This window comes from Hypanus sabinus, chromosome 24 (genome assembly GCF_030144855.1).
Source record: "Hypanus sabinus isolate sHypSab1 chromosome 24, sHypSab1.hap1, whole genome shotgun sequence".
In the NCBI taxonomy this organism is placed as follows: Eukaryota; Metazoa; Chordata; class Chondrichthyes; order Myliobatiformes; family Dasyatidae; genus Hypanus; species Hypanus sabinus.
This window is the reverse complement of record NC_082729.1, coordinates 12,750,017-12,777,288: the sequence shown is the minus strand read 5'-3', so window position 1 is coordinate 12,777,288 and position 27,272 is coordinate 12,750,017. Positions and strand designations below refer to the sequence as shown.

General features: G+C 45.1%; 1 protein-coding gene across 4 annotated transcripts in view; it reads right to left on the bottom strand.

Annotated features, from left to right (window-relative positions):
* LOC132380468 (eyes absent homolog 3-like) overlaps window positions 1-24,590 on the bottom strand; it is a 66,307-nt gene extending 41,717 nt beyond the window's left edge. The window contains exons 1-2 of one of the 4 annotated variants that reach the window (XM_059949285.1): window positions 23,927-24,590; window positions 2,377-2,528 (exon numbers count right to left, since the gene is read on the bottom strand). In XM_059949285.1, the coding sequence (XP_059805268.1) occupies window positions 2,377-2,409 (33 nt within the window). In that variant the 5' untranslated portion in view covers window positions 2,410-2,528; window positions 23,927-24,590. The remainder of the gene's footprint in view (window positions 1-2,376; window positions 2,529-23,926) is intronic. The other 3 variants (XM_059949282.1, XM_059949283.1, XM_059949284.1) reach the window with 3 other exon arrangements.
* Window positions 24,591-27,272: the final 2,682 nt, after the last annotated feature.

The window sequence follows — 27,272 nt, the reverse complement described above, 5'->3', positions numbered from 1 at the left end:
GCGCCAGAACCTCTGCGGTGTCCCAGTTAAAGTTGGTTGTTTTCCTAAGGCAGCAAGAATCAGTGCAGGGGAGGCTTGTTTTTGAGATGGTCTGGGCTGCATTCACAACTCTCTGCAATCATACTAGAATTGCTATTCAATTGTGAAACGTAAAATGTCAGTACATAAACATTGTCCCTTTTTCCTAATAAAACAATTCTGTAAAAGGGGCTCTTTCCTCCCATGTGACATCAATGACAGTAAATTTTCCAGGGAGGAAGAGATCTCATGGAATCAATTACTGCCTCAGGAGCTGGATGATCACCACTATCAGGTATTGAGGATTGAAACTATATTAACAATTCAATCATTTTCCAGCTATAGAAAGGAAAATAAAAGATAGAGGTTTATAATGTTGGAAGGGCAGGGAAGGAGGTCTGCCTGTTCCAAATGAATAAATCAATTTTGGCAGCAGTGTTATACAATTCTTCTCTTTATTTTGGAATCATTTTCCCATCTTGGGTGAGTGTGTGATTAGTTAAGTTAAAGATTACTGTATACAAGACAGTAAAAACTTTGGAAATCTATCAATATAATGCCAGGGATAGAAAATATTGGCTGTGAAGAAGGGATTATTGACCTAAACAAAGGCTTTTGAAGGTACAGAAATGCAAAAAGCCCATTACTCTGTGATCTTAGTAATCTATTAGAATTTTTTGAAAATCACAGGTCATTCGACCCGTGCTTGCTCTGATGCTCCATTTGAACCTCCTCTCATTCTGCCTTGTTTAACAGCCAAAGTAATTTTTTTTTACTGCTTACTGTCTGTGCTTTCCCTTGACTACACCCAAGCCTTCACTACAATCATTGGTTCAATTTACTATCAGAGAATGTATACAGTAGAGCCTGAAATTCTTATTACTCTTCACAAACATCCACGAAACAGAGAGTAAAAACCCGAAAGAATAAATGACAGAAAACATTAAATCCCAAAGCCACCACTTGCCCCTCTCACGCACAAGCATCAATAAAAGCAGGAACTTAATCTCATCTGCTCCAACCCCTCTCACCCTCCTGCTGCTCACCTTTTAGCTGCTAATAAACCAATGTATGAATATAATACAATCACTTTAAGAATTCAACAGACTTCCGAAGAAACTTTTTACCCAGAGTAGTGAGGATCTAAGATGTGACATTGGAACAGTGAGCTGTTGGTCTCCTCCCCTTGTTGTGGCAGGAATGATATCTTTCTTTCTTCTTCATTAGTGAGAGAGAACATGTCTGAGTTGTCAAAATGTTGTGGTGGATAGTAGTTTTTGATGGACTCTACATCATAGTCTCTGGGGGCTTTGCTATTGCTTGTATGGTGGGGGGGTGGGGGTTGACGGTTTTGCTGGAGCAAGTGGGAGGAGGAGGGTTGATGCTTGAGTATGAGAAGGGGTGAATGGGGCTTTTGGGGTTCCAATGTTTTCCGTCATTCATTCTTTGGGTTTTTTCCTCTCTGTTTCATGGGTGTCTATGAAGAGTAAGAATTTTAGGTTGTATATTGTATACATTCTCTGATATTAAATTGAACCATTGATTGTAGTGAAGGCTTGGATGCAGTCAAGGGAAAGCAAAGGCAGTAAACAGTAAAGAACTATGCTGACTGTTAAACAAGGCAGAATGACAGGAGGTTCAAGTGGAGCATAAGTGCAAGAATGGGTTGAATGACCTGTGATTTTTTTATATTCTAATTGATTTCTAGGATCATGGAGAAATTGGCTGCTTGCATTTCCTGTACCTTCAATAGCCTTTGTTTAGCTCAACAATTACAATAGCTCTGGTTCATTCTTTAGAGTCACTGTTTTCTGTCCTTGGGATTATATTGATGGATTGCCAACAAAGATTTTACTGTCTTGTACATAGTAAATTTTCACTTTGTTAATTAATCACACACTCACCCAAAATGGGAAAAAGGGGAAGGAGATCAAAGAGAGGCAGAGGAGATAAGAACGAGCGTATCCGTTACCTTACATCATTGCATCGACAGCTGAAAGAGACTTCAAAATTATGTGCAACAAGCAATCTGTCGAAGAACTCAGCAGGCCACGCACCACCTACTGGAGGATAGGAATTGTTAACGTTTTGTGTTGAAACTCTGCATCAGGCCTCATGTGGGGCTTTGACACAAAATGTCGATAGTTTCTTTCCTCCCACAGATGCCACTTGACCCACCGAGTTCTTCCACAGCTTGTTCATTGCTTTGGATTCCAGCATCTGCAGTCTGTTTCCTTTGAAGTTTATGAATATATGCTGAGCAGTAGTATCCAATAAATGAACTATAAATCGGGCCCCTGAGCAATCCTCCGTTTAACAAAGCACATACTGAAACACGTTGCTTATATGGACACTTACAGGCTGTTCCTGTGAGCCCCGTGGACCTTCCATTAAAGTTGAGCACCTGTGTTTTCCTCCCCTTGACAGCTCAAGACAGTGACACGACTTTATCTTCAAAGATGAGGTTTGTCAGAAAATTACGAGCCTTATATATTGTCATCACAGATTATCTGTAACAGAAGGAGCAAACTACAGATTTAATTCATTATCAAATTACATGGGAGAAGCCAATATTAATGCACCGAGTGAAAAAATGGAGTCTGCTTTATGGTTAAGCCTGGGAAGATCATTTAACCAATTACAAAGTATTACACATTCTATAAACAACTGCAAGAACTGAAATAACAAGGTCAACTGCCATGTGCAAGTCCAATTCTTTACAAACATTTCTCCCGAATCAAGGTCAAGATACACAATTTGCCTCATCTGATATCAAGTTAATCACAGGGCCATAATAGCTATTCACTGACTTCGTGTGAGTTGGAAACTCCTGTGAATTCAAATGAATCTACATTAATTAAACATTCTCTGTGAAACAAGGCAAAAAAAACTGAAGTACAGCTAGTAATTTGCAAATTTTTGTGGGAAGAATCCCCACCAAATTATAACATATATCCAGACTACCTTCTCCCACTCTCCTCTTTTAATATGTATTTTCAGAAGCCACTTGACAAGTCTCATATAAAACAATGGCAACCAAATAGAATAACAAAAGGTTCAGTGGCTGCGTGGTTATCAAATACTCCTATGGTACCATAACTGGCTGAGTTGATAAAAGGAAAATGACACCTTGAAAGAGTGGATGTGGAGAGGATATTTCCTATGGTGGGGGAGTCTAAGACCAGAGGACACAGCCTCAGACTAGAGGGGCGTCCTTTTAGAACAGAGATGAGGAGGAATTTCTTTAATCAGGGGGTGGTGAATCTGTGGAATTCGTTACCACAGGCGACTGTGGAAGCCAAGTCATTGGGTATATTTAAGGTAAAGGGTTGATAGATTCTTGATTAGTCCAGGCACGAAGGGATACGGGGAGAAGGCAGGAGGTTGGGGCTGAGAGGGAAATGGATCAGACATGGATGAAATAGCAGAGCAGACTCGATGGGCTGAAAGGCCTTATTCTGCTCCTATATTTTATGGTCTTATGGTCATATACGGCAGAGGGAAAACCAAAGCAAGGGAGTATATGATGGATGGTGAACAGGTAGTATAAAGGAACGTTTTGAAATGTCAGTCCAAACTCCCAAGAGACTTATGTAAGGGGATTTCTTCTTTCTTTATGTTACTGTGTGTGTTAATCAAAATGGCTTCTTTGATTGTTAAAAGTAAAAATGCTTCTGTGTTATGCTAACTGGTGAGAGTGCTTTCTCTCGCAGCTTGTTTGGGTTATAATTACTGATAACGAGAATTGCATTCGTTTGTTAACCAATGGGGATAGAGGTTATTCTTTCTTGTGGGTCTGTAAGCTAGTGTTGGGCGGACTTTGGGGGAGACGGGGTGAGGGGGTTAGAGGGAGAAGACGCAATGTTGTAAGCTGGGCGGCGGAACGGACCCCGAGCAGGGATCCCAGGCCCAGGGTTTTCGGTGAGGAGAGGAGACGAGGACAGATATGTGTGGAGTGTCTGGTCGACCACCATTGTTGGTCCCAGGCGGTGGGCCAAAGAGGTCAGAGGGGATCAAATGGTGGCAAGAAGACTTCGTTAACTGAGCTCCAATGGTAGTGCATGAAGTGGTTGGACTTTGATAAGTTTGGCACCTTTTACTTTTCCTTTTGTATTGTATCTCTATTAAGTTCATAGTTCCAGTAAGATCTATAAAGTGTATTCATTTAATTGCATATGGTGTACTGTCTGTTATTGGGCTTGGAGGGGACATCACACAGCACCTACACAAGCTGATTACTCAGTTTGGCGGGGCCAAAGGCTGCTCCCCCTAGATGGAAGCGAGCTGAGTGAGCCCGAGGCTTACCAGGGGGCTACAGTCAGAAAAGCAGGCTGAGAAGGTATATTAGCAAATTCCCTCTAGTGTTCAAGGTTATGAAGATCTGTATTAAACAGTGGTCCAGCCATAACTTAAGTACTGCAGCAACACAGAATAAATGCTGGAGGATCTCAGCAGGACAGGCAGCATTTATGGAAAAGAATACACTGCCAACATTTTGGGCCAAGACCCTTCTTCAGAACTGAGAAGGCGGGGGAAGATGCCAGAATAAAAAGTGTGGGGTGCAGGGAAGAGGCTAGCTGGAAGGTATTAGGTGAAGTCAGGTGGGTGATTGAGTTTAAGGGCTGGAGAAGGAGGAATCTGGTAGGATAGGAGAGTGGATCATAGAAGAACGGGAAGAAAGAAGGGACCCAGGAGGAGGTAATAGGCAGTTGAGAAGTAAAAAGATCAAAATGGGAATAGAGAAAATGGGGGTGGGGGTGGGGGGAGTTGTTTACTGGAAGGAGAAATTGATATTCATGCCAGCTAACCAGACAGAATACAAGGTTTTGCTCCTCCACCCTGAGGGTGACCTTATCTAGGCACAAAAGGCAGCCATGGATCAACACGATGGAACCGGAACGGGAATCAGAAATAAAATGTTTGGCCACCAAGAAGTCCCACCTATGGGTGGTGTGGAGGTGCTCGAGGAAGTGATCCCCTATTTACGATGGGTCTCACCAATGTATATGAGTTCGCATCAGGAGCACCAGATACAACAGACGTCCCCAGCAGATTCTCAAGTGAAGTGTTGCCTCACCTGGAAGGACTGTTTGGGGCCCTGAATGGAGGTGAGGAAGTGAACGAGCAAGGATAGCACTTTGGCTACCTGCAGAAATAAGTGACTAGAGGGAGATTAGTGGGAGGGACGAATGGACAAGGGAATAGTAGAGGGAGCGATTCCTGCAGAAAGTGGGATGGGGGCGGGGGAAGGAGGTGAGCTGCTACATACTTCTCTGGTCTCCGCCCTACAGAAAGAATGCTACAACACAAGAATGTGCAAAGGAGATTCATGACAACATCGTCAGTGCTGGATAATTATAATAATCAGGAAGGAACATCCAGGCAAGAATAAAAACAGAAAGTGTTGAAATACACACAGGCAATGTTTCTTATTTGTGTGTTTTTATGCTCTTTCAACAGGTTTTAAGTTAGTTTTAGCTGTTTTTTAAAGAACTAGCACAATGAAGCTAAATTAAAAATTAACTCAAAGCAAAATTCGGTAAAGGCCGAATTTGGAGTATTGTGTACAGTTCTGGTCACCGAATTATAGGAAAGATATCAGCAAAATAGAGAGAGTACAGAGAAGATTTATTAGAATGTTACCTGGGTTTCAGCACCTAAGTTACAGGGAAAGGCTGAACAAGTTAGGTCTTTATTCTTTGGAGCGTAGAAGGTTGAGGGGGGACTTGATAGAGGTATTTAAAATAATGTGGGGATAGATCGAGTTGACGTGGATAGGCTTTTTCCATTGAGAGTAGGGGAGATTCAAACAAGAGGACATGATTTGAGAGTTAGGGGGCAAAAGTGTAAGGGTAACACGAGGGGGAATTTCTTTACTCAGAGAGTGGTGGCTGTGTGGAATGAGCTTCCAGTAGAAGTGATAGAAGCAGGTTCGGTATTGTCATTTAAAGTAAAATTGGATCGGTATATGGACAGGAAAGGAATGGAGGCTTATGGGCTCAGTGCGAGCCACTGGGACTAGGTGAGTGTAAGCGTTGGACTAGAAGGGCCGAGATGGCCTGTTTCCGTACTGTAATTGTTATATGGTTATATTTAAAGACCAAAAAAAATCAGAAGAAAAATTAGAAGCATTTCAGTTCAGTACCAATTTTAACAAAAAGGCAAATTCCAAGGTGGCAAATGAAACCAATATGGGGACCCACAAATATTCAAGATGGTGTCTGACACAGTAGGGTTGTACCAGCTTGTGGGCTTATACAGAGCATCTGGGTGTTCCTAACATGTGACTTTGAAGTTCTTGACGCCATGTTGAACGTTCCTCCTTGTAGAAATGTACAGTGCCTATAAAAAGTATTCACCCCCCCCCCAACCCCTTTGTAGTTTTCATGTTTTATTTTTTTACAACATTGAATTGCAGTGGATTTAATTTGGGTTTCTTGACACTGATCAACACTGCAGGTGTAGCCAGCTGAGTTAACGGCTGCAGACAGGGACGGAAAAAAACAGAGGTAGTGTAGCGGTGTGCTACACGCAGCGCTAAAATTACGACACGGAGTCGGTAACTGCAGTCGAAGGAAAAAAACTTTATTCGAAAACTTCAGCCTCACTTTTAAGCCTCTGTCAACCGGCCCCCCATGGCGCGGAGGCTCCAAAGCTCTGTGCTCGCAAACCCCCGTAGGCTATCTAATTGTGAGTCGGTTCGGATACGCTAGGAAATGGGTCGCCACATAACCCCCCCCCCCAGAACCGGCAATACACTCCCCAATGTCCACAGTCTGGGCCAGAACCTGCTTGGGAGGTCGGCCTCTGCGCCGAGGCGCCGGAAACTCGGCCGGTTGCGCCAGGTCCACATGGGCCGGCTTGAGGCGGTCCACCGTGAAAACCTCCTCCTTCCCCCCAACGTCCAGCACGAACGTGGACCCGTTGTTCCGGAGCACCATAAACGGCCCCTCGTATGGCCGCTGCAGCGGTGGCCGATGCCCGCCCCTTCGTACAAACACAAACTTACAGTTCTGTAGGTCTTTGGGTACGCAGGTCGGGTGCCGCCCATGCTGTGAAGTGGGTATGGGGGCCAGGTTACCGAGCTTCTCGCGAAGTCTGCCCAGGACTGTTGCGGGTTCTTCCTCTTGCCCCCTTGGGGCTGGTAGGAACTCCCCAGGGACGACCAGGGGCGCGCCGTATACCAACTCGGCCGACGAGGCGTGCAGGTCGTCCTTGGGCGCTGTGCGGATGCCGAGTAGGACCCAGGGAAGCTCGTCCGCCCAGTTGGCTCCTCGCAGGCGGGCCATGAGGGCCGACTTCAGGTGACGGTGGAAACGCTCCACTAGCCTGTTCGACTGTGGGTGGTAGGCAGTTGTGTGGTGCAGCTGAGTCCCCAAAAGGCTGGCCATAGCTGACCACAGGCTGGAGGTGAACTGGGCGCCTCTGTCGGAGGTAATGTGGGCTGGTACACCAAAGCGAGATATCCAGGTGGCGATCAGGGCTCGGGCGCAAGATTCGGAGGTGGTGTCGGTGAGCGGGACCGCCTCTGGCCATCTTGTGAACCGGTCCATGATAGTCAGGAGGTAACGCTGGCAGGGGGCCCACGATATCCACATGAATGTGGTCGAAACGCCGGTGGGCGGGATGGAACTGCTGCGGTGGGGCCTTGGTGTGCCGCTGCACCTTGGCCGTCTGGCAGTGCATGCACGTTCTGGCCCATTCACTGACCTGTTTGCGGAGTCCGTGCCAAACGAACCTGCTGGAAACCATCCGGACAGTTGTCCGGATGGAGGGATGCGCCAAGTTATGAATGGAGTCGAAAACGCGGCGCCGCCATGCTGTCGGGACGACCGGACGGGGCTGGCCGGTGGCAACGTCACAGAGTAGGGTCCTCTCACCCGGGCCCACGGGGAGGTCCTGGAGCTGCAGACCGGAGACTGCGGTCCTGTAACTCGGAATCTCCTCATCCGCCTGCTGTGCCTCTGCCAGCGCCTCAAAGTCTACCCCTTGGGAAAGGGCATGAACGGTAGGGCGAGAGAGCGCATCCGCCACGACATTGTCCTTACCCGAGACGTGCCGGACATCCGTCGTGTATTCAGAGATGTAGGACAGGTGGCGTTGCTGGCGGGATGACCAGGGGTCGGATGCTTTCGTAAACGCAAAGGTAAGCGGTTTGTGGTCCGTGAACGCAGTGAAGGGCCGACCTTCTAGGAAGTACCTGAAATGCCGGATTGCCAGGTAGAGCGCCAACAGTTCCCGGTCGAAAGCACTGTACTTAAGCTCGGGTGGTCGCAGGTGTTTGCTGAAAAACGCCAGGGGTTGCCAGCGAACTGCGATGAGTTGCTCCAGCACCCCACCGACTGCCGTGTTGGATGCGTCCACTGTGAGGGCGGTAGGGGTGTCCATTCTGGGATGTACTAGCATTGCGGCGTCCGCCAAAGCTTCCTTCGTTTGAACGAAAGCGGCGGCGGACTCCTCGTCCCAGGTAATGTCCTTGCTCGGACCCGACATCAGGGCGAACAGGGGGCGCATGATCCGGACAGCTGAAGGGAGGAAGCGGCGGTAGAAATTGACCATACCTACGAATTCCTGAAGGCCTTTGATCGTGGTGGGTCGGGGGAAGAGGCGGACCACATCTACCTTAGCAGGCAGAGGGGTTGCCCCGTCTTTAGTAGTTCTGTGGCCCAGGAAGTCAATGGTATCGAGTCCGAACTGGCATTTGGCAGGGTTGATTGTAAGACCGTACTCACTCAGTCGGGCGCAGAGTTGACGGAGGTGGGACAGATGCTCCTGACGACTGCCGCTGGCTATGAGGATGTCATCCAAATAGATGAACGCGAAGTCCAGGTCCCATCCCACCGCGTCCATTAACCGCTGGAACGTCTGTGCGGCATTCTTCAGGCCGAATGGCATGCGGAGGAACTCGAAAAGGCCGAATGGGGTGATGAGAGCCGTTTTGGGGACGTCATCAGGATGCATCGGGATTTGATGGTATCCCCGGACGAGATCCACCTTGGAGAAGATCCGTGCGCCGTGCAGGTTTGCCGCAAAGTCCTGAATGTGCGGCACAGGGTAGCGGTCCGGTGTGGTAGCCTCGTTCAGCCTGCGGTAGTCGCCGCAGGGTCTCCAGCCGCCCGTCGCTTTGGGCACCATGTGCAGGGGGGAAGCCCATGGGCTGTCGGACCGCCGGATGATCCCCAATTCCTCCATCCTCTGGAACTCCTCCTTCGCCAGTCGGAGCTTGTCCGGGGGAAGCCGCCGAGCACGGGCATGGAGGGGTGGTCCCTGGGTCGGGATGTGGTGCTGTACGCTGTGCCTGGGCATGGCTGCTGTGAACTGCGGTGCCAGAACCGATGGGAACTCCGCCAGGACCCTGGTGAAGTCGTTGTCGGACAGCGTGATGGAGCCGAGGTGAGGGGCCGGCAACTGGGCTGCACCCGGGGAGAACGTCTGAAAGGTCTCGGCGTGTACCAGTCTCTTCCTGGGCAGGTCGACCAGCAGGCTGTGAGCCCGCAAAAAATCCGCACCCAGAAGCGGTTGGGCTACGGCGGCCAGTGTGAAGTCCCACGTGAACTGGCTGGAGCCGAACAGTAGCTGCACCTGGCGGGTGCCATAGGTCCTTACGGTGCTGCCATTCACGGCCTTCAGGGGGGGACCCGGTGCCCTGCTGCGGGTGTCGTAACTCGTCGGAGGTAAAACGCTGATCTCAGCCCCAGTATCGACCAAAAACCGGCGTCCCGACCTTCTATTCCACACATACAGGAGGCTATCCCGATGGCCAGCCGCCGTAGCCATCAGTGGCGGCTGGCCCTGGCGTTTCCCGGGAACTCGCAGGGCGGGCGACAACGGCGGGCTTCTGCACCCCACCGCTGGTGGTAGAAGCACCAGTGTTCCTTGGGCCGGGGGTTGGCGGGCTCTGCGGCCGGGCCTGGACTAGTTTGCTGCTGGGAGATCTGTGTGATGGACGCTCCGCTCACCTTTTTGGCGTTCCACAGCAAGTCCGCCCGGGCTGCCACCTTCCAGGGGTCACTGAAATCCGCGTCGGACAGCAGCAGGTGGATGTCCTCGGGCAGCTGCTCCAGGAATGCCTGCTCAAACATGAGGCAGGGTGCGTGTTCGTCGGCAAGAGACAACATCTCATTCATTAAAGCCGATGGAGGTCTGTCGCCCAAGCCATCCAGGTGCAGTAAACGGGCAGCCCGCTCGCGCCATGAGAGTCCGAAAGTCCTGAGGAGCAGGGCTTTGAATTCCGTGTACTTGCCGTCTGCCGGGGGCGACTGTACGAACTCCGCGATCTGGGCCGCTGTGTCCTGGTCGAGGGAGCTCACCACGTAGTAGTAGCGGGTGTCTTCTGCAGTGATCTGGCGAACGTGGAATTGGGCTTTGGCTTGCTGGAACCATAGGTCCGGGCGCTGTGTCCAGAAACCTGGCAGTTTCAACGAAACCGCATGAACAGAGGCGGCGTCGGTCATTTCTGGTCCAAAAATCGTTTGGACCGTCGGGGTCACCAATTGTAGCGGTGTGCTACACGCAGCGCTAAAATTACGACACGGAGTCGGTAACTGCAGTCGAAGGAAAAAAACTTTATTCGAAAACTTCAGCCTCACTTTTAAGCCTCTGTCAACCGGCCCCCCATGGCGCGGAGGCTCCAAAGCTCTGTGCTCACAAACCCCCGTAGGCTATCTAATTGTGAGTCGGTTCGGATCCGCTAGGAAATGGGTCGCCACAGTAGCTTGCCCTCCTTAAACCACTGCTCCTGTATCTCAAAGCATTTTCTTTCTTTCTGAAGCTAGGGCTGTTTCTTTCCTTCTCACATTTTTTTCTTTGTTTTACATCTTCCTTGCTCTTTCAATTACATGTACCCTTGCTGCACTTCCACAGTCACTCTTTTACCCATTCTAGATGAAAGCTGAAACCTTAATTCTTCCCGTAAAGGTGTGGAATTAAATATACTTAGTGGTCAAGGAACAGAGGCTGTCTCAAATAAAATCCTGAGATATTTTACAACACCTCTCTGCCCATTCTCTATTTCAACATGTTTACTAAGTTTAATCAATATAAACCTGTAGATTACATTTTTTAAGCTTGCATTGTACATAGCAACTGTGAACAGAAGAGAAAACATTTCTGATGTACACAGCATCCTGAATTAACTCCTATTTTTAAATAGATGTGCCTTAACCTTTTTGAAAACAAATGAAAAGAGAATGTTCATGATTTAGCTTTCCTTTAAACCAATAAAGCAGAAGGGTAAATACAAGCAGGCTTTTTCCACTGAGGTTGGCTGGAACTACAACCAGAGCTAAGGGTGAAATGTGAAAAGTTAACGGGAACATGAGGGGCAACTTCTTCACTCAGAGGGTCGTTAGAGTGTAGAATGAGCTGCCAGTGCAAGTGGTGCATTTCAATTTCAATGTTTAAGTGAAGTTTGGATGGATGGCAGGGGTACAGAGGGCGATGTGAGTAGGCAGTTTAAATGGTTCAGCACAGACTAGGTGGGCCAGAGGGCCTGTTTCTGTGCTGTACATAGAAATGACTGTACGACTATACTTAAATAATTAACTTAATTTTTCCTCAGTCGTTAATTGCCTAGATTTTGCCAGGTAAATCAAAACTATGTTACTCTGCCACAGACTTTACAGATTATTGGATTCATGAGAGATAGATTGAAGATCCTGGAAATCCAGAGCAAACAAAACACACACACACACACACATAATTTGAAAGAGGTATATCTGCCTGGACTGCTGAGTTCCTCCAGCATTTTGTGTGTTGTTTGGATTTCCAGTATCTGGAGATTTTCTCCTGTTTATGATTGGCAATCTAGAAGTTCTAGCTGGAGACGGACGTGTGAAGCACAGAGGAACATCTGGTGAAACTTTTGAAATGCCTGTTTCGCTGCTGCTGCTACTGTGCAATCGGAAAAATCTCCAGGAGGAAGGCCCCGAATCCTCGGCTTTGCCTGTTGCTTGGTGGCCGGTGCCGGGGTCAAAGCGCTTGTCAGAGATGGTGCTCAGTGTCGGAGGGCTGGTCAGAGGCTCAAAGTTTTCGGACGGACTCGGAGTTGGCTGTGGTCGGGGCTCCCAAAGTGCTGTATCAGCAAGCTGCAGCGCTGGAGGTTCATGGCAGGAAGAGTTTTTCTTCCTTCTACCGTCTATGTGAGATAATGGGCTGTCGGGACTTTGAGACTTTCTTTTAAACTGTGCCATGGACTGCTCTTTATCAGATTACGGTATTGCTTTGCACTGTTGAAACTATGTGTTATAATTATGTGGTCTTTGTCAGTTAGTCTTTTATCAATTATGGTATTGTCTGTACTGTTGAAACCATATGTTAACTATAACTATATGTAACTATGTGGTTTTGTGTAGGTCTTGTAGCTTTAGTTTTGTCTGATAGGTTTGTAGTTCCTTTCCGGGGAGCGTGCTAAGACGGTGGCGTGATATCGATACGCAGCAGCCTCACCGGACTCTGGATTGGGGATTACCAAACGATATGTGGTTTCTCTTGTGTGGTCTGTTTTGTGCTTTTTCGTGATATCATTCCGGAGAATGTTGTCTCATTTTTTAACTGCATTGTATTTGTTGTTTATAAATTACAATGATCTGAATCTGAATCTGAGAATGTCACTGAATCCATCATTAAAGACCCCCACCACCCAGGTCAAGCCTTGTTCTTACTGTTAACATCAGGAAGGAGGTACAGAAGCCTGAAGACACACACACAATGATTTCAAGAACAGCATCTTCCTCCTCTGCCACCCAATTTCTGAATGGACATTGAAGTCATGAACACTACTTCATTACATTTTTATTTCTATTTTTGCACTACTTTACCTATTTAATATATATATGTACATTTACAGTAATTAAAATTTTTTCTCTATTATTATGCATTGCATTGTACCGCTGCCGCAAAGACAACAAATTTCACAACACTTGCCAGTGATATTAAACCTGATTCCTGATTCTGAAAGATGCCATCATCTCACAGTAACCTATCCTATTCTACCAAAATGCATTAATCAGGTTTGTAACTGTTAAAATCATTATTTGGCAAATACCATATTTCTGTAGGGTGCCAGACAGAATAACAGAACATCCAATGATTAGGTCTTAATGCATACTTAATGGAAAGGCTATAGGTGTTATGAACCAGTGATTCTTTATACTCCTTCAATCATGTTATACATAAGCTCCATTCCAGACACATTCTTTTCAGCACCATTGGTGAGAAAAGTGAAAGGATGCCTGTATTCTTTGAATATCTTTCGATCCCAATTACTAACACAAAGAACAAGACCTGGGCTTCAATGCCATTGCCTCCTACAAAGCAAAACCAAGCAATATAAAATAACAATGAGGTTTTACTCCCAGATGAGTTCAATGCCTTTTATGCCCGCTTTGACCGACAAAACATAGAAACACATTCATGAACCTCTGCTGTCACTGATGAATCTATGATCTCAGTCTGAATGTGACGTGGGAGCATTCTTCAGGCAGGTGAATCCACAGAAAGCATCTGGCCCAAATGGTGTACCTGGCCAAGTACTGAAGCTAATCAACTGGCTAGAGCAGGCATGGGCAAACTATGGCCCGGGGGCCATATGCGGCCCGTTAAGCTTTTTAATCCGGCCCGCAGAACTTGATGAAATTATATTAATAAACCTTGTTAACGTTTTTTCCCCGCAATTCTGGCATTTTCCCAATAGATGACGCACTCTATATACATTGACCTTTGTTGAGGTGTAGCGTATTACACCACATTTGCGCTTTACTCTTTGTTCGGCTCAACCTATTTGTGTGAACAGGCGTTCAGCGTCATGAACATCAACAAAGCCAGCCACAGATCCAAGTTAACTGACCAACACCTCAGATCCATCCTGAGAATCGCCACAACAAAACTAAATCCAGACTTTGATGCGCTGGCTAAAAAGGGAGACCAACAACACTGTTCCCACTGAAATTAAAAATAAGTTTCTTCGTTGTGTTATGTAAAAAATGCATTCAAAAATATTTTTTTCAATAAGCCTTACATGTCACATGTCATTTCTGTTAAGTGATGGACATGAGTAGTGCGCAGGTGCACGTACGTTCTCAAAATAAAAAATGCGTTCCAGATCAAATAAAGCGCTCCGCATACTGGCGCGCTGTCACTGATCTATCCTTGTGCTGGTCGTTGTTGAGTTTTGGCACAGGGGACAATTGAATAAGAAGGAGCAGGACAAGTAGACCTGCATCTCCTACCGTTTTTGAAATAAAGACAGTCAGGAGAAGAGTGATGATGATAATATCTTGAAGGATAACAGAATTTTCAGTGCTTTAAAACAATAACTGTTACTATTAAAAAAAGCTGTATTTTATTCATTTAATTTTCAGTGTTTTAAAAGTCATTTCAATAAATAGCTAAATACCATGGGACTTCAAATACAGATATTTTGTTGTAATGCATTTGTTCATTTTCAATTGAAATTAAAGCAAATATCCCATGATATTTTATTTTCTCTTATGAGGTGTATTACCAAAACACTCCGTCCATCTGCTCCTGGTCCGGCCCCCCTGTCAAATTTTAGAACCCTTTGTGGCCCACAAGTCAAAAAGTTTGCCCACCCCTGGGCTAGAGCGTTTACAGACATCTTCAACCTTCCGCTTCAGCAGGCTGAGGTGCCCATCTGCTTCAAGCAGTCGTTACTCATACTGGTAGCAAGGAAGAATATAGTAAACTGCTTCAATGACTATCCTCCAGTAGCACTTAGATCCACTGTGACAAGGTGTTTCCAGAGGTTGGTAATGAAACATATCAGCTCCTGTCTGAGGACCGACCTGAACACACTTCAATTTGCTTATGGTCATAATAGGTCAACCAACTGCAGATGCCATTTCATTGGCTCCCCACTCAGCTCTTGACACCTGGACAATGAAGATGCATACATCAGGATGCTCTTCATTGACCACAGCTCAGCATTCAACACTATCACCCCCTTGAAACTCATCCCTAAGCTCAAAGACCTCGGCCTCAGTTCCTCCCTGTGCGAATGTAAGAGCCAATCCTCATTAGGTAAATGGAGGTGGGAAAGGTCAGGTCAGTAGCTTTAAATTCCTTGATGTTAACATATCAGATGATCTGTCTCGGGACCAGCACATAAGTGTCATTACAACTACAACACGACAGTGCCACTATTTCATTAGAAGTCTATGTAGATTCGACATGGTACAAAAACCTTGACAAATTTCAAAAGATTTAAATAAGATTGAAAGAGTACAGAGAAAATTTACAAGGATGTTGCTGAGTCTGGAAGACCTGAGTTATAAGGAAACATTAAATAGGTTAGGACTTTATTCCTTGGAATGCTGAAGATTGAGAGGAGATTTGATAGAGGTATAGATAGGGTAAATGCAAGCAGGCTTTTTCCACTGAAGTTGGGTGGGATGACAACCAAAGTTCATAGGTTAAGGGTGAAGGGTGAAAAGGGGAATGAGGGAAACTTTTTCACTCAGATGGCCATGAGAGTGTGGAATGAGCTGCCAGCACAAATAGTGCATACCAGTATAATTTCAACGGTTAAGAGAAGTTTGGATAAGTACATGGATGGTAGGGTACAGCGCACTATAGGCAGTCTAAATGTATCGACATGGAACATTTGGGCCGAAGGGCCTGTTTCTGTGCTGTACTTTTCTATAACTCTATAACTAGAGTGAAGAGTATCTGGTAGCATCACAGCTTGGTATGGAAACACCAATGCCTAGGAATGGAAAAGGTTACAGAAGGTGATTATTGCTCAGTCCATCACAGACAAAGCTCTCCACATCACTGAGTATATTTACATGAAACGTCGCCATCATCACCAATGACCAAAACCATCCAGGGCATAACACCTTCTCGCAACTGCCATTGGCAGGGGCTATAGAATCTTTAGGTCTCACACAACTAGGTTCAGGAACAGCTATTACACTACAACCATCAGGTTCCTGAACTGGTGTGGATAAGTTCATTCAACTAATTCTACAACTTACCGACTCACTTTCAAGGTCACTTTACAATTCATGTTCAGTATTATTTTTGTCTGCAGTTCATGTTTTGCACATTCGTTTTTAATTTGTCTGTTAATGTATAGTGTTTCATAAAATTCTATACCATTTCTTTTTTTTTACTGTGATTGTCAAGGTAGTATTTGGTAATGTAATGCAGACTTTGATAATAAATTTACTTTGAACATTACTAAAATACCTTGGACAAATTTCAGCAAAAAAAGCACTGGTTTGTTTATAGCCAATCTTTTGAAAGATGTGCTTTTAATAAATTCACTTTGGAAAGTGCAGTCCTTGGCAGTCATGGTTTTCTCATTTATTCAAACAGCATGAAATTTACAACTTCCCGGTGGCCAAACATTTCAACTGTCATTCCCATTCCCGTTCCGACATGTTGATTCGTGGCCTCCTCTTGTGCCAAGATGAAGACACCCTCAGGGTGGAGCAGCAACACCTTATATTCTGTCTGGGTGGCCTCCAACCCGATGGCATGAATATCGATTTCTCCTTCCAGTAAGGAAATCTCCCACTTCCTCTATTCCCCACTCTGATCTTTTACCTCTTCTCACCTGCCTATCACTTCCCTCCAGGTCACCTCCTCCTCCTCTTTTTCCAATGGTCCACTCTCTTCTCCTATTAGATTCCTTCCTCTCCAGCCCTTGACTTTTCCTACCCATCAGGTTTCACCTATCACCCTCCAGCTATCCTCCTTCCCTTTTCACTTTACTTATTCTGGCATCTTCCCCCTTTCTGTCCCATCCTGAAGAAGGGTCTCGATCTGAAACATCGACGGCTTATTCATTTCCATAAATGCTGCCTGACCTGCTGAGTTCTTCCAGCATTTTGCGTGTGTTGGTCAGAATTTCCAGCATCTCTAGACTTTTTCTCCTATTTATGATCAGCTGCTAAGTTACACCACACCCTTAACAAGCAGAGGCTAAAGTTAAATTTACATGTTTACTGTGTGAACAGGATCTCTGCAATATTTATCAATACTGGATTCACAATGAACACTGATTTTTAAAAAAGGTCACAGCTTACTAATAGCCTAATGAATAAAAATAAGTGTGTGAATTTGGCCTTCATTTCATGGTAATAACCCCTCTTTCACTACTAACTCACACCATCATTCTATTCTGACCTTTCCACTGTTGGTCTTCTACTTTCTTACAAATAAGCAAAAAGATTTCATGAACAGCATGCCAGGCCTCTTCTAGGCAATTAATATCCGTATTTAAATTAATGTTGTTATTCACTTAAAACCCAAGCTCTACTACAGGAGGCAAAGTTCACTGGGAACTAAAGTTCCAAGTACATTTATTATTAAAGTATGTATAATTTATACAACCTTGAGATTCGCCTGCTTAAAGGCAGCCACAAAGCAAGAAACCTGAAGGAACGCAATTGAAATAAGATCAACACCCAATACTCACAGAGAGAAAAACAAATTATGCAAATAATACAGCAAGCACCAGCATTCAGAACAAAAGGGAGTCCATAAACCCGAAGTCTGGAGTAAGCCCATAGCCTCAATCTCACAGTAGGGCAAATCGCCGCAGAGCTCGCAAACACAACAACCTGGAACAGCCGAGGAACGACACAGCCTCAACGCCGAGGAGAGTAGAGCAAAATGTTCCGGAGCAGGACCGGCTGGACCCTCTCCTCCGGTCCCAATACCCTGCCTTTTCAATCCACCTGGCCCGGTGTTTAAATTATCCAAGCACTGGGTCATCCCCTGCACTAGGACCTAGGCCCTGCCACAGTGTTACGCGTCCAGCCCGAACTCGACATTCCCAGATCGGCCCAGTGCTTAGATGGATCCAACCTTCCACCCAGTTTAGGCGGACGGAACCGGAACTAGTTATTCAAAGTGGGAGAGTAAAAAGCTACGAACTGTATGTCAAAACATGCAATAGTTGTGGTGGTGACATTTTAACACTGGTTTTGTTACTGACAGGCCCAGTATTGTTTTTGGGGCATTTGATCATCTTTGACTCAAACAAGCCCCAACCCCTCCTGAACAGTATTTTTACTAACACAGGTCTCTTTAGTGTACAATTTACTTGCAAACATTTCATCACCATGTGAAGAGAGGTTGTCAGTACACTGTTAACTGCAGTGTGTCCTCCAAATGCTTGGCCTTTGTATACTTTACAATCAGCTGATTGATTCCCTTACACACCCTAGTCTCTACCCATGGAGATCAAGAGGGGCACAAATTCGACTGGGCATCAGTGTAAATTATGGTGCAAGCAAACATGCAGCATATAAGAGAATTCCTAGAAGCAGGGTTTTCCGCAAACAATTCTGTGAACAAACGCGTAGACCTCGATCCTATTTACGAGCCAATGTGGGCAAAATTCCAGACCACGACGCTCAAGGTTCACCGCACAGCCAATCAGCCACGAGATTTGCTGCCCACATCACAATTGAGTTTCTGAAATGATGTTTAGTGCTGATTGAAAAGTATATAAAGGCCAAGCGTTCAGAGGACACACCACAATGGTGTCTCCTTGCATGGTGATGAAACGCTTGCGAGAAAATTGCCAAGATCAGAGAACAATTCAACCCAACCATCAACCACCTGAGCTATACATCTTCCAAATTATTTCCAATCAATTCCATGCTGTATCCCACTCATTTTAAAAGGACAGACTGAAAATGGTAGGGTTGAGTTGTTTTCTGATCTTGGTAATTCATTTGCAAAACATTTTGTCACTATACAAGGAGACATCATCAGTGTGCTGTTTACTTGCGTGTCCTCCAAAAGCTTGGCCTTTATATACTTATCAATCAGCTGGTTGGCTGTCATTACAGAAACCCGATTCTGAAGTTGGGGGGGGGGGATCTTGTCACTAATTGGTTGCATGGCAAACTCTGTGTGCTGTCTGGAATTTTGCCCAGATTGGTTTATAAATGGGATCGAGGTCCACGAGTCTGTTTATAGAATTGTCTGCAGAAAACCACGCCTCTAGGAATTATCGTGCATACTCTGTATTTACTTGTGCCATGACTTTACACCCAAAAACCTGGCCTCCACAGCTGGCTGTGGCAATAAATTCCACAAATTCACCACCATCTGGCTAAAGAAATTTCTCTGCACCTCTGTTTTGAACGGATGTCCCTCTAGCCTGAGGCTGTGTCCTCTTGTCCTAGACTCCCCCACCATGAGAAACATCCTTTCCACATCTACTCTGTCTCGGCCTTTCAACCTGTTCATGGATCCGTGTGGATAGTTTTCTCTCTGCTTGGTTGACGTAATATTTGCTGCAGTCCACACACTGGTCTTGTCCAATGGTCTTATCCTCTAGCACGGCAGAGCTCAAGCATCAGAGGAGAAATATCTCTTCGAAGTATTAGCACAAAATGGATACCCACATAACTTCACACAAAGATGCCTATGAGGTCGACAATGTGCCAAAGGCCAAACAGGTTGTCCTTCCATACATTCGAAATATCTTGGAAATGACAGCCCAACTGCTCCAAGAACATAGAATTTCAGTCACTCATAAACCGACAGCTATGTTGTGGAGAGTACTCTGCAGACCAAAAGAACGAACCAAGCTACTGGACAAAACCAATGTGGTCCGCAAAATCCAATGTGCGGACAACAGCAAATGTTAGATTGGCCAAATAGGGAGAAAACTATCCACAAGGCTCCACAAACATCAACTGGCTGTAAAGTGTTATCACCGACTTTCTCTAGTCTCTACCCATGAAGATCAAGAGGGGCCCAAACTGACTGGGCACCAGTGGAAGTGCTGATGCAAGTGGACGTGGGGTCCGCAAGAGAATTCCTAAAAGCGTGGTTTTCTACAAATAACTCTATAAACAGATATGTAGACCTTGATCCCACTTAGAAGCCAATGCGGGCAAAATTCCAGAGTTCGCCATGCACCCAGTCAGCGAAGAGACCCTCTCCCTACGTCACAAAGGAGTTTCTGTAATGATAAGTATATAAAAGCCAAGCATATTGAGGGACACATAATTGAAAAGTGCACTGATGATGTCTTCTCGTACAGTGATGAAATGCTTACAATTGAAGAACAGCTCAACCAGCCGTCAAACACATGAGCTACAAATTTTCCGAGTTATTTCCACTAGACTGAAAACTCTAGCATAGCGAATGGGAAGGTAAACCAGGGCAGGACTTGCATAATAAATGGTAGGGCCATAAAGAGTATTGTACAGCAGAAGGAACATAAGGTTTAAGTACACAGTTCCCTAAAAATGGCAAAGCAAATGGACAGGGTGGTGAAGGCAGCATTTGACACACTTCCCTTCATTGGTCAGAGAGCTTGAACACAATGTTGTAGCGGTATAAGATGTTGGGAAGACAGCATTTGACACACCGTGTACATCCTGGTAGAAGGATGTCATTAAGCTAGAGTGGGTGCAGAAAAGATTCAACAGGACATTGCTGAGTCTTGACTAAGTTATAAGTAGAGACAGGATTGTCTCTGGATGTTTTCGATGGAATGTGACATTATGGAAGTATTGAGGTGCACAGATAAAGTGATCGGTCACCTTCTTTATGGAAATGAATAAACAGTCGATGTTTCAGGCCGAGACTTTTCATCAGGATCCTGATGGGTCCTCACAAGAGTCTCGGCCTGAAACATCGACTGTTTAACCTTGTCTGCAGATGACCTGCCAAGTTCCTCCAGCATTTTTTGCATGCTGCTCGGATCTGCCAGCATCTGCAGAATCTCTTGTGTTTATGGTCACAGTCTTTAGCAGGGGAACCTAGAAGTAGAGAGTATAGATTTATGGTTTGAGGGGAAAGACTTAAAGAGGAATGGGGTGGAGGGCGATTTTATCCTACATCAAGGCTGGACAGTATGAACTGCCAGAAAAAATGTTAGAGGCACATACAATGGCAATGGCTGAAAGACATCTGAACAGGTATATGGATATGAAAACCTTAGAGAGATATGGGCCAAACAAATGCAAATAGGCCCAGCTCTGTTAGGCGCTTTGGTTGCCATGGAAAAGTCGGGGGTCAAAGGTCTTTTTTCCTATGCTGTATACTCATCACTAAGTTTTTCTGGATATAGTTTTTTGCAAACTTGCAATACCTGTGCTGTTTCATTCCTTAAATTTATCCTTCAACAACAAATTTCACAACAGTGACATTAAACCTGATTCTGATTGATATGTGTTCAATTTTAGGAAAGTATGAGGAAAATGTACAGTCGCAATGTTCCTTTTGAAAATTACAGCACAGAACTTAAGAAGCCGGAGTGAACTATTATTTCAAAGTAGATTAAAAATGACCAATATAGGAGGTCAATTATAAATAGCCAAGTAATCACATTACCCATCCCTTTCTCTTCACCTGCCCATCGCCTTCCTCTGGTGCTCCTCCCCCCCTTTTCTTTCTCCCATGGCCTTCTGTTCCCTTCTATCAGACTCCCCCTTCTCCAATCCTGTAGCTCTTTCACCAATCAACTTCCCAGCTCTTTACTTCATGACTCTCCTCCCAGTTTCACCTCTCATCTTGTGTCTCTCTCTTTCTCCTCTCCCTCACCTTTTAAATCTACTCATCTTTTTTTCTCCGGACCTGCCGAAAGGTCTCAGCCCAGAACATCGACTGTACTTTTTTCCATAGATGCTGCCTGGCCTGCTGAGTTCCTCTAACATTTTGCGTGTGTCATTTGGATATTCAGCGTCTGCAGACTTACTCTCGTAAGTAATCAACGTGTCAAATTTGCCCATGACACGATGGCAGTGAGGCTCATCTCCAACAATGACGAGACAGCCCTCAGAGAGTAGCTGGAAGAGCTCAGGACCTGGTGCCAGGCAAGTAACCTCTTCCTCAATGTCAACAAGACAAAGGAGGTGGTTATCGACTTCAGGAGAACTTGCACCACTCACAGCCATTGTTACACTTACACTTACATTGGTAGCACAGCAGTGGGAACCTCTGGGAGTGCACGTCTTGCACAATTCCTCAAGGTCCCAGAACACATTATACACAATCCTACACCCCTACTTTGTGAGGAGGCTGAGTGAGCTGGACTATGTACATCTATACTCAAGTCATTGTACAGATGTGCAGTAGAGAGCATCTCTAGCTGTACAAGCTGGACACCAGGACCACCAGACTCAAAAACATTTACTTTCCCTGACAGTAAGGATGATCAAAACCTCCACCCGCTAATCCACCCCTCCACAATCACTGCCACTTTATCACTTCCTCTCAGTCACCTAACATACAGACATTCCTGAGCCTAGTGTCACGTCATGGTTCACACAATCAGTTCATGTATATAAGCTGTCCTACACCTTCCCTGGTAATACTTCCCAACTCTTCCTGCACTACATTGATGACAAGATCGGTGCTGCTTTAAAGCACCCATGTTGAGCTGGCCAATTTCAACAACCTTGCTTCCAACTTCCACCTTGCTCTTAAATTCACTCGGTCCATTTCTGATACCTCCCTCCTCTTTCTCAATCTCTCGGTCTTCATCTCTGGAGAAAAAAAAACTATCAACATCTTTCATAAACTTACTGATTCCCACAATTGTCTTGACTATACCTCTTCCCACCCATCTCCTGTAAAAATACTATTTGCTTTTTACAGTTCTTACAACTCCACCACACCTGTTCCCAGGATGAGGCTTTTCTCTCCAGGAGAGATGTCCTCCTTCTTCAAAGAATGGGGTCTCCCTTTCTCCACCATTGATGCTGCCCACACCCACATCGTCCCATTTCCTGGACATCTGCATTCATTCCATCTTCCTACTATCCCACTAGAGTTCCTCTTGTTCTCCCCTACCACCCAATGAGCCTCCACATCCAAAACATCATTCTCCACAACTGCAGCCACCAAACACACCTTAACTTCCTCCACTTCACCTACAAACCTGCTGGGGTTGTCTATTGTATCCATTGCTCTTGATATGGTCTCCTCTACATTAGTGAGACCCGATGTAAATCAGGAGACCGCTTTATTGAGCACCTCTGCTCAATCAAAAGCAGAATTTCCCAGTACCCAACCATTTTAATTCCTATTCCCCATTCCCATTCCCCACTCTGACCATGGCCTCCTCTTTAGCCACAATGAGGGCACCCTCAGGATGGAGGTGCAACATCCTATATTCCATCTTGGTAGCCTCCCAACCTGATGGCATGAATATCGATTTCTCCTACCGGTTAAAAACAATTCCCTCCCCCTTCGCTCTTCTTCTATTCCCCACTCTGATCTCTTCTCACCTGCCTCTCACTTCCCCTAGGCTTGGATTAAATCAAGGAATTGCTGAGCAGTGTGGTTTGAAGGGCCTATTCCACACTGTAGTTCAATAAATTAAAAAAAAAATAAACATTGTGAGCTGAATATCTTGTGCTGTGTTCTAGTCTTCAGGAGAGAAAAAAGAATTTTAAAGGGGAAATTTTGGGGTTAATTTTTCACTACACTATATTGTTGAAATCTGGAATGCACTGCCAGTAAAAGTGGCCTATTTCTATACTATATACCTACAAATATTAATGGTTATTTTAGTAGAAAGATAAACGTAAATTTAAAAATTCTTAAATAGTGGAAAAATGCAAATACTGGGCAATTGTTACAGAAATAGGAATTTGTGAAATACAGAGATAAGAATAAAAATTCTGGAAATTCACAAAAATATATCAATGTCTGAAGGAATGATAAGGTTGGTAAACAGGAAGCTGTACCAACAATTAATATTGGATCTTAAGCCAGCAAGGTTGAAATCCAAGGGGAAAATCCATGCTTTTAATCCCAACACTTTAATTTTCTCAATCCATAAAGTGCACTAAAATCAACAGAACAATTTATCAACAATAGCAGACAGGTAGGTATAAAAGTTCTTAAACAATTGAAAATAAATCAATGCCTTATTTTCATTAAAAAGTTTAGAAATTCGACGTACCAGTATTCACGTTAAGAGCAAGCAAGGGCGGGAAACTCATTAATCAAAGTTTTCTTAATTATAAAAATGTTGATGGGCGGCAGGAGACAGCTTTATTCCCAGTCGCTGTGGAGTGGCTCACGATTTAGCAGGAAGTGCCGCTTGGCAGCTAGTGCGCAAGCGCGACGCCCCGTCCTGGCCTTGGCGGCCGTGGGCACTCACTATTTGGCAGGGGCACACTCGCGGCCCGTGTCCTCACTGCCCCATCGAGCCTGCTCAGCCAGACGGACGCGAAGACGCTCTCCGGCCGCGCTCAGCGCCTCGGCGATCGCGCGGAAGGAGGGGAGGCGGGAAGAGCTGAGCCGCGCGGGGGGGCTGGAGTCCGAGGAGGCGAACACGAAGACAATCTACCCTTGGTTCCAACCTCATCCCGCCGTTTGCCTCAGTGGTTGAACGTCGCTGGCCGCCATGCTAGCGTCGCGCTGCAAGCCGGGATATCCGGTTGGTCCTCCGCACGAGGGGAAGGGGAGGCCCGTCGTCGTTCAAACCGAGTACCTTCCCGCCAAGGGAAAACTCAGCGGCAGGCAGACAGACAACTGAATCCTTAAGAGCCCCTTTTCCACAATGCCCAAGCTATTTCCCTACCCCCTCCCAACTAAAACCTTCCTATGCACTCCTTGTTCCAATATTAGAGACACAACAAACAAATTGCACGTAGCAACACTTCCTACAAACAACCAGGTAAGCTATTTTAGTATTTGAGGGGGAAAACCAAGTGTCAGAGGATAGACATCTGAAGTAAAAGCGGAATTCTGCAGGTCACTGCAAGCTAGTGGGAGAACTGTGTGGTTGATGACTTACGATCTGAGGTTGGCAACTACATTGATTTAAAAACTCTTGGAAAATCAATGGATCACAGCAGCGAGAATATCTGCGGAGTCTGGCAGTCCACAGCAGCACACGCACAAAATGCCGCAGGAACTCAGCAGGCCAGGCAGCATCTTTGGAAAAGTGTAAACAGGACTTGGTGGTCCCAATGAAGGGTCTCGGCCCAAAACGTCGACTGTTTATTCATTTCCATAGATGATGTCTGGCCTGCTGAGTTCAAGTATTTTTGTGTTTGTTGCTATAGCTCACAGCGAGTTTTGCAGCTGATAATACATCTGTCAGGAAAAGCAAAACCAATATTTCACAGATATTGTATAGCAATTTTATGCCAAGATTGTCTTTCCCTGAGTTGACCTGCTTAAACATTTGTACTTTTCAATATTTTTCTTAATAAATGTCGCTTTTTTTGCGGGGGAAACAAAGCATTTTTCTAACAATTGGGATTTTAGATGCAGAGGATTCATAAGTGATAATAGTTAAAAACGATATAGGCTGTGAGTCAAAGGAATAAATCCTGAATCAATGGGGGATGTTCTAGTCAGAATCAGCTTAAATAATTGTATATGTTGTGAAATTTTGATTAAGATTCCATGACTAGTGTGACTACCAATAAACAGAATCTTGAATTTATCACTGATATCAGAGTTGATGTGATAGTGTTATCTCTCTATTTAAAATGTACAGTTGCAAGAAAAGGTTTGTGAACCCTTTGCAGTTACCCAATTGTCTGCATTAATTATTCATAAAATGTCTGATCTTCTAAGTTATAATTACAGACAATAACACCCAAAAAATTGTACTTTTCATGTCTTTATTGAACACATTGTTTAATCATTCACAGTCCAGGCTGGAAAAAGTATTGGAGCCCTTGTATTTAATAACTGGTAGAACCTCCTTTACCAGCAATAACCTCCACCAAATGTTTCCTGTAGCTGCTCATCAGACTTGCACAATGGTGAGGAGGAACTGTAGACCATTCCCCCATTAAAAAAAAACTTTTAGTTCATCAGTATTTTTGGGAAACCTTGCATGAACAGCCCTTTTCAGATCATGACATGGCATCTCAATTGGGTTAAGGTCTGGACTCTGACTTGGCTGTTCCAAAAAACTAATTTTCTTTATAAACTGTACTGTTGTTGATTTACTTTTGTGTTTCTTATCATTGAATTGGTGCATCATTCAACTTATATTAAGCTTCAGGTGATGGACTGCTATCCTGACATTCTCCTTTAAAATGTCTTGATACAATTTTGAATTCATTGTTCCCTCAACGACTGCAAGCTGTCCAGGCCCTGAGGCAGCAAAGCAGCCCCAAACCACCATGCTTCACATTTTGGATGAGGTTTTGATGTTGGTGTGCAGTGCCCTTTTTTTCTCCAAAGATAACGGTGTTCATTCCTGCCAAAAGTTCAACTTTTGTCTCATCAGTCCACAAACATTGTCCCAGAGGTGTTGCAGAACATCCAGGTGGACTCTTGCAAACTTGAGGCATACAGCAGTGTTTTGGGTGGCAAAGGTCTCCTTTCAGCTGTACTTCCATGAACACCTTTCCTGTTTAGTGTGTTTTTTTTAAATATAGTGGACACATGAGCCGAGATTGTAGCAAATTCTACAGATTTCTGCAGATCTTTTGCTGCTCCCTTGGGTTCATTTTCATTTCCTTCAGTATTGCACATTGTGCTCTTGGTGTGATCTTTGCAGGATGCCCACGACTAGGCAGAGTAGCAACAGTACTGAGTTTCCTCCACTTGGAGACAATTTTCTTACTGTGGACTGATGGACACTCAGGTCTTTAAAAATGCTTTTGTAGCATTTTCCAGCTTCATGCATCTCTACAGTTCTTCTAAGGTCCTCTGAAAGTTGTTTTGATTGTGGCATGGCGCACATAAACAGATCCTTCTTCAGAAGAGCAGGCTCTGTCAGTAACCTAACTGTGTGTGTCTTTCTTATAGGGCATGGCACCTCTGCAACCCACACCTCCAATCTCATCTCATTGATTAAAACACTTGACTCCAAATAGCTTTTGTAGAAGGCATTACTCCAGAGGAGTAACATTACCTCAGAGGTTCACCTGCTTTTTTGAACATTGACTGTGATTGTTTAAATGGTAAATTGTTTACAGTAGTAGTGTGTGTGGGCCTCTATTAGTCTTGATAGACCACAGATTTGCGCCCTGGAAACTTTCCAAGCAAGGCTTTTTTTTATGGAAGACCGACAGTTGCCCAAGCTACAAGTCTCATTCTCCACGCCACCAGTGTTGTCCACTTTTGGCAGCGGTGTCGTCACAGAGCAATGTGCGGTTAAGTGCCTTGCTCAAGGACACCCCCCCCCCCCCCCCCAGCGCAAGGCTCGAACTAGCGATCTTCAGATCACTAGACAAACGCCTTAACCACTTGGCCATGCACCAACAGTGTACAATACTCAGTACTGACAAGAAGAAATACAATTGTTTGTATGTTATTAGTCTAGGCAGATTGTG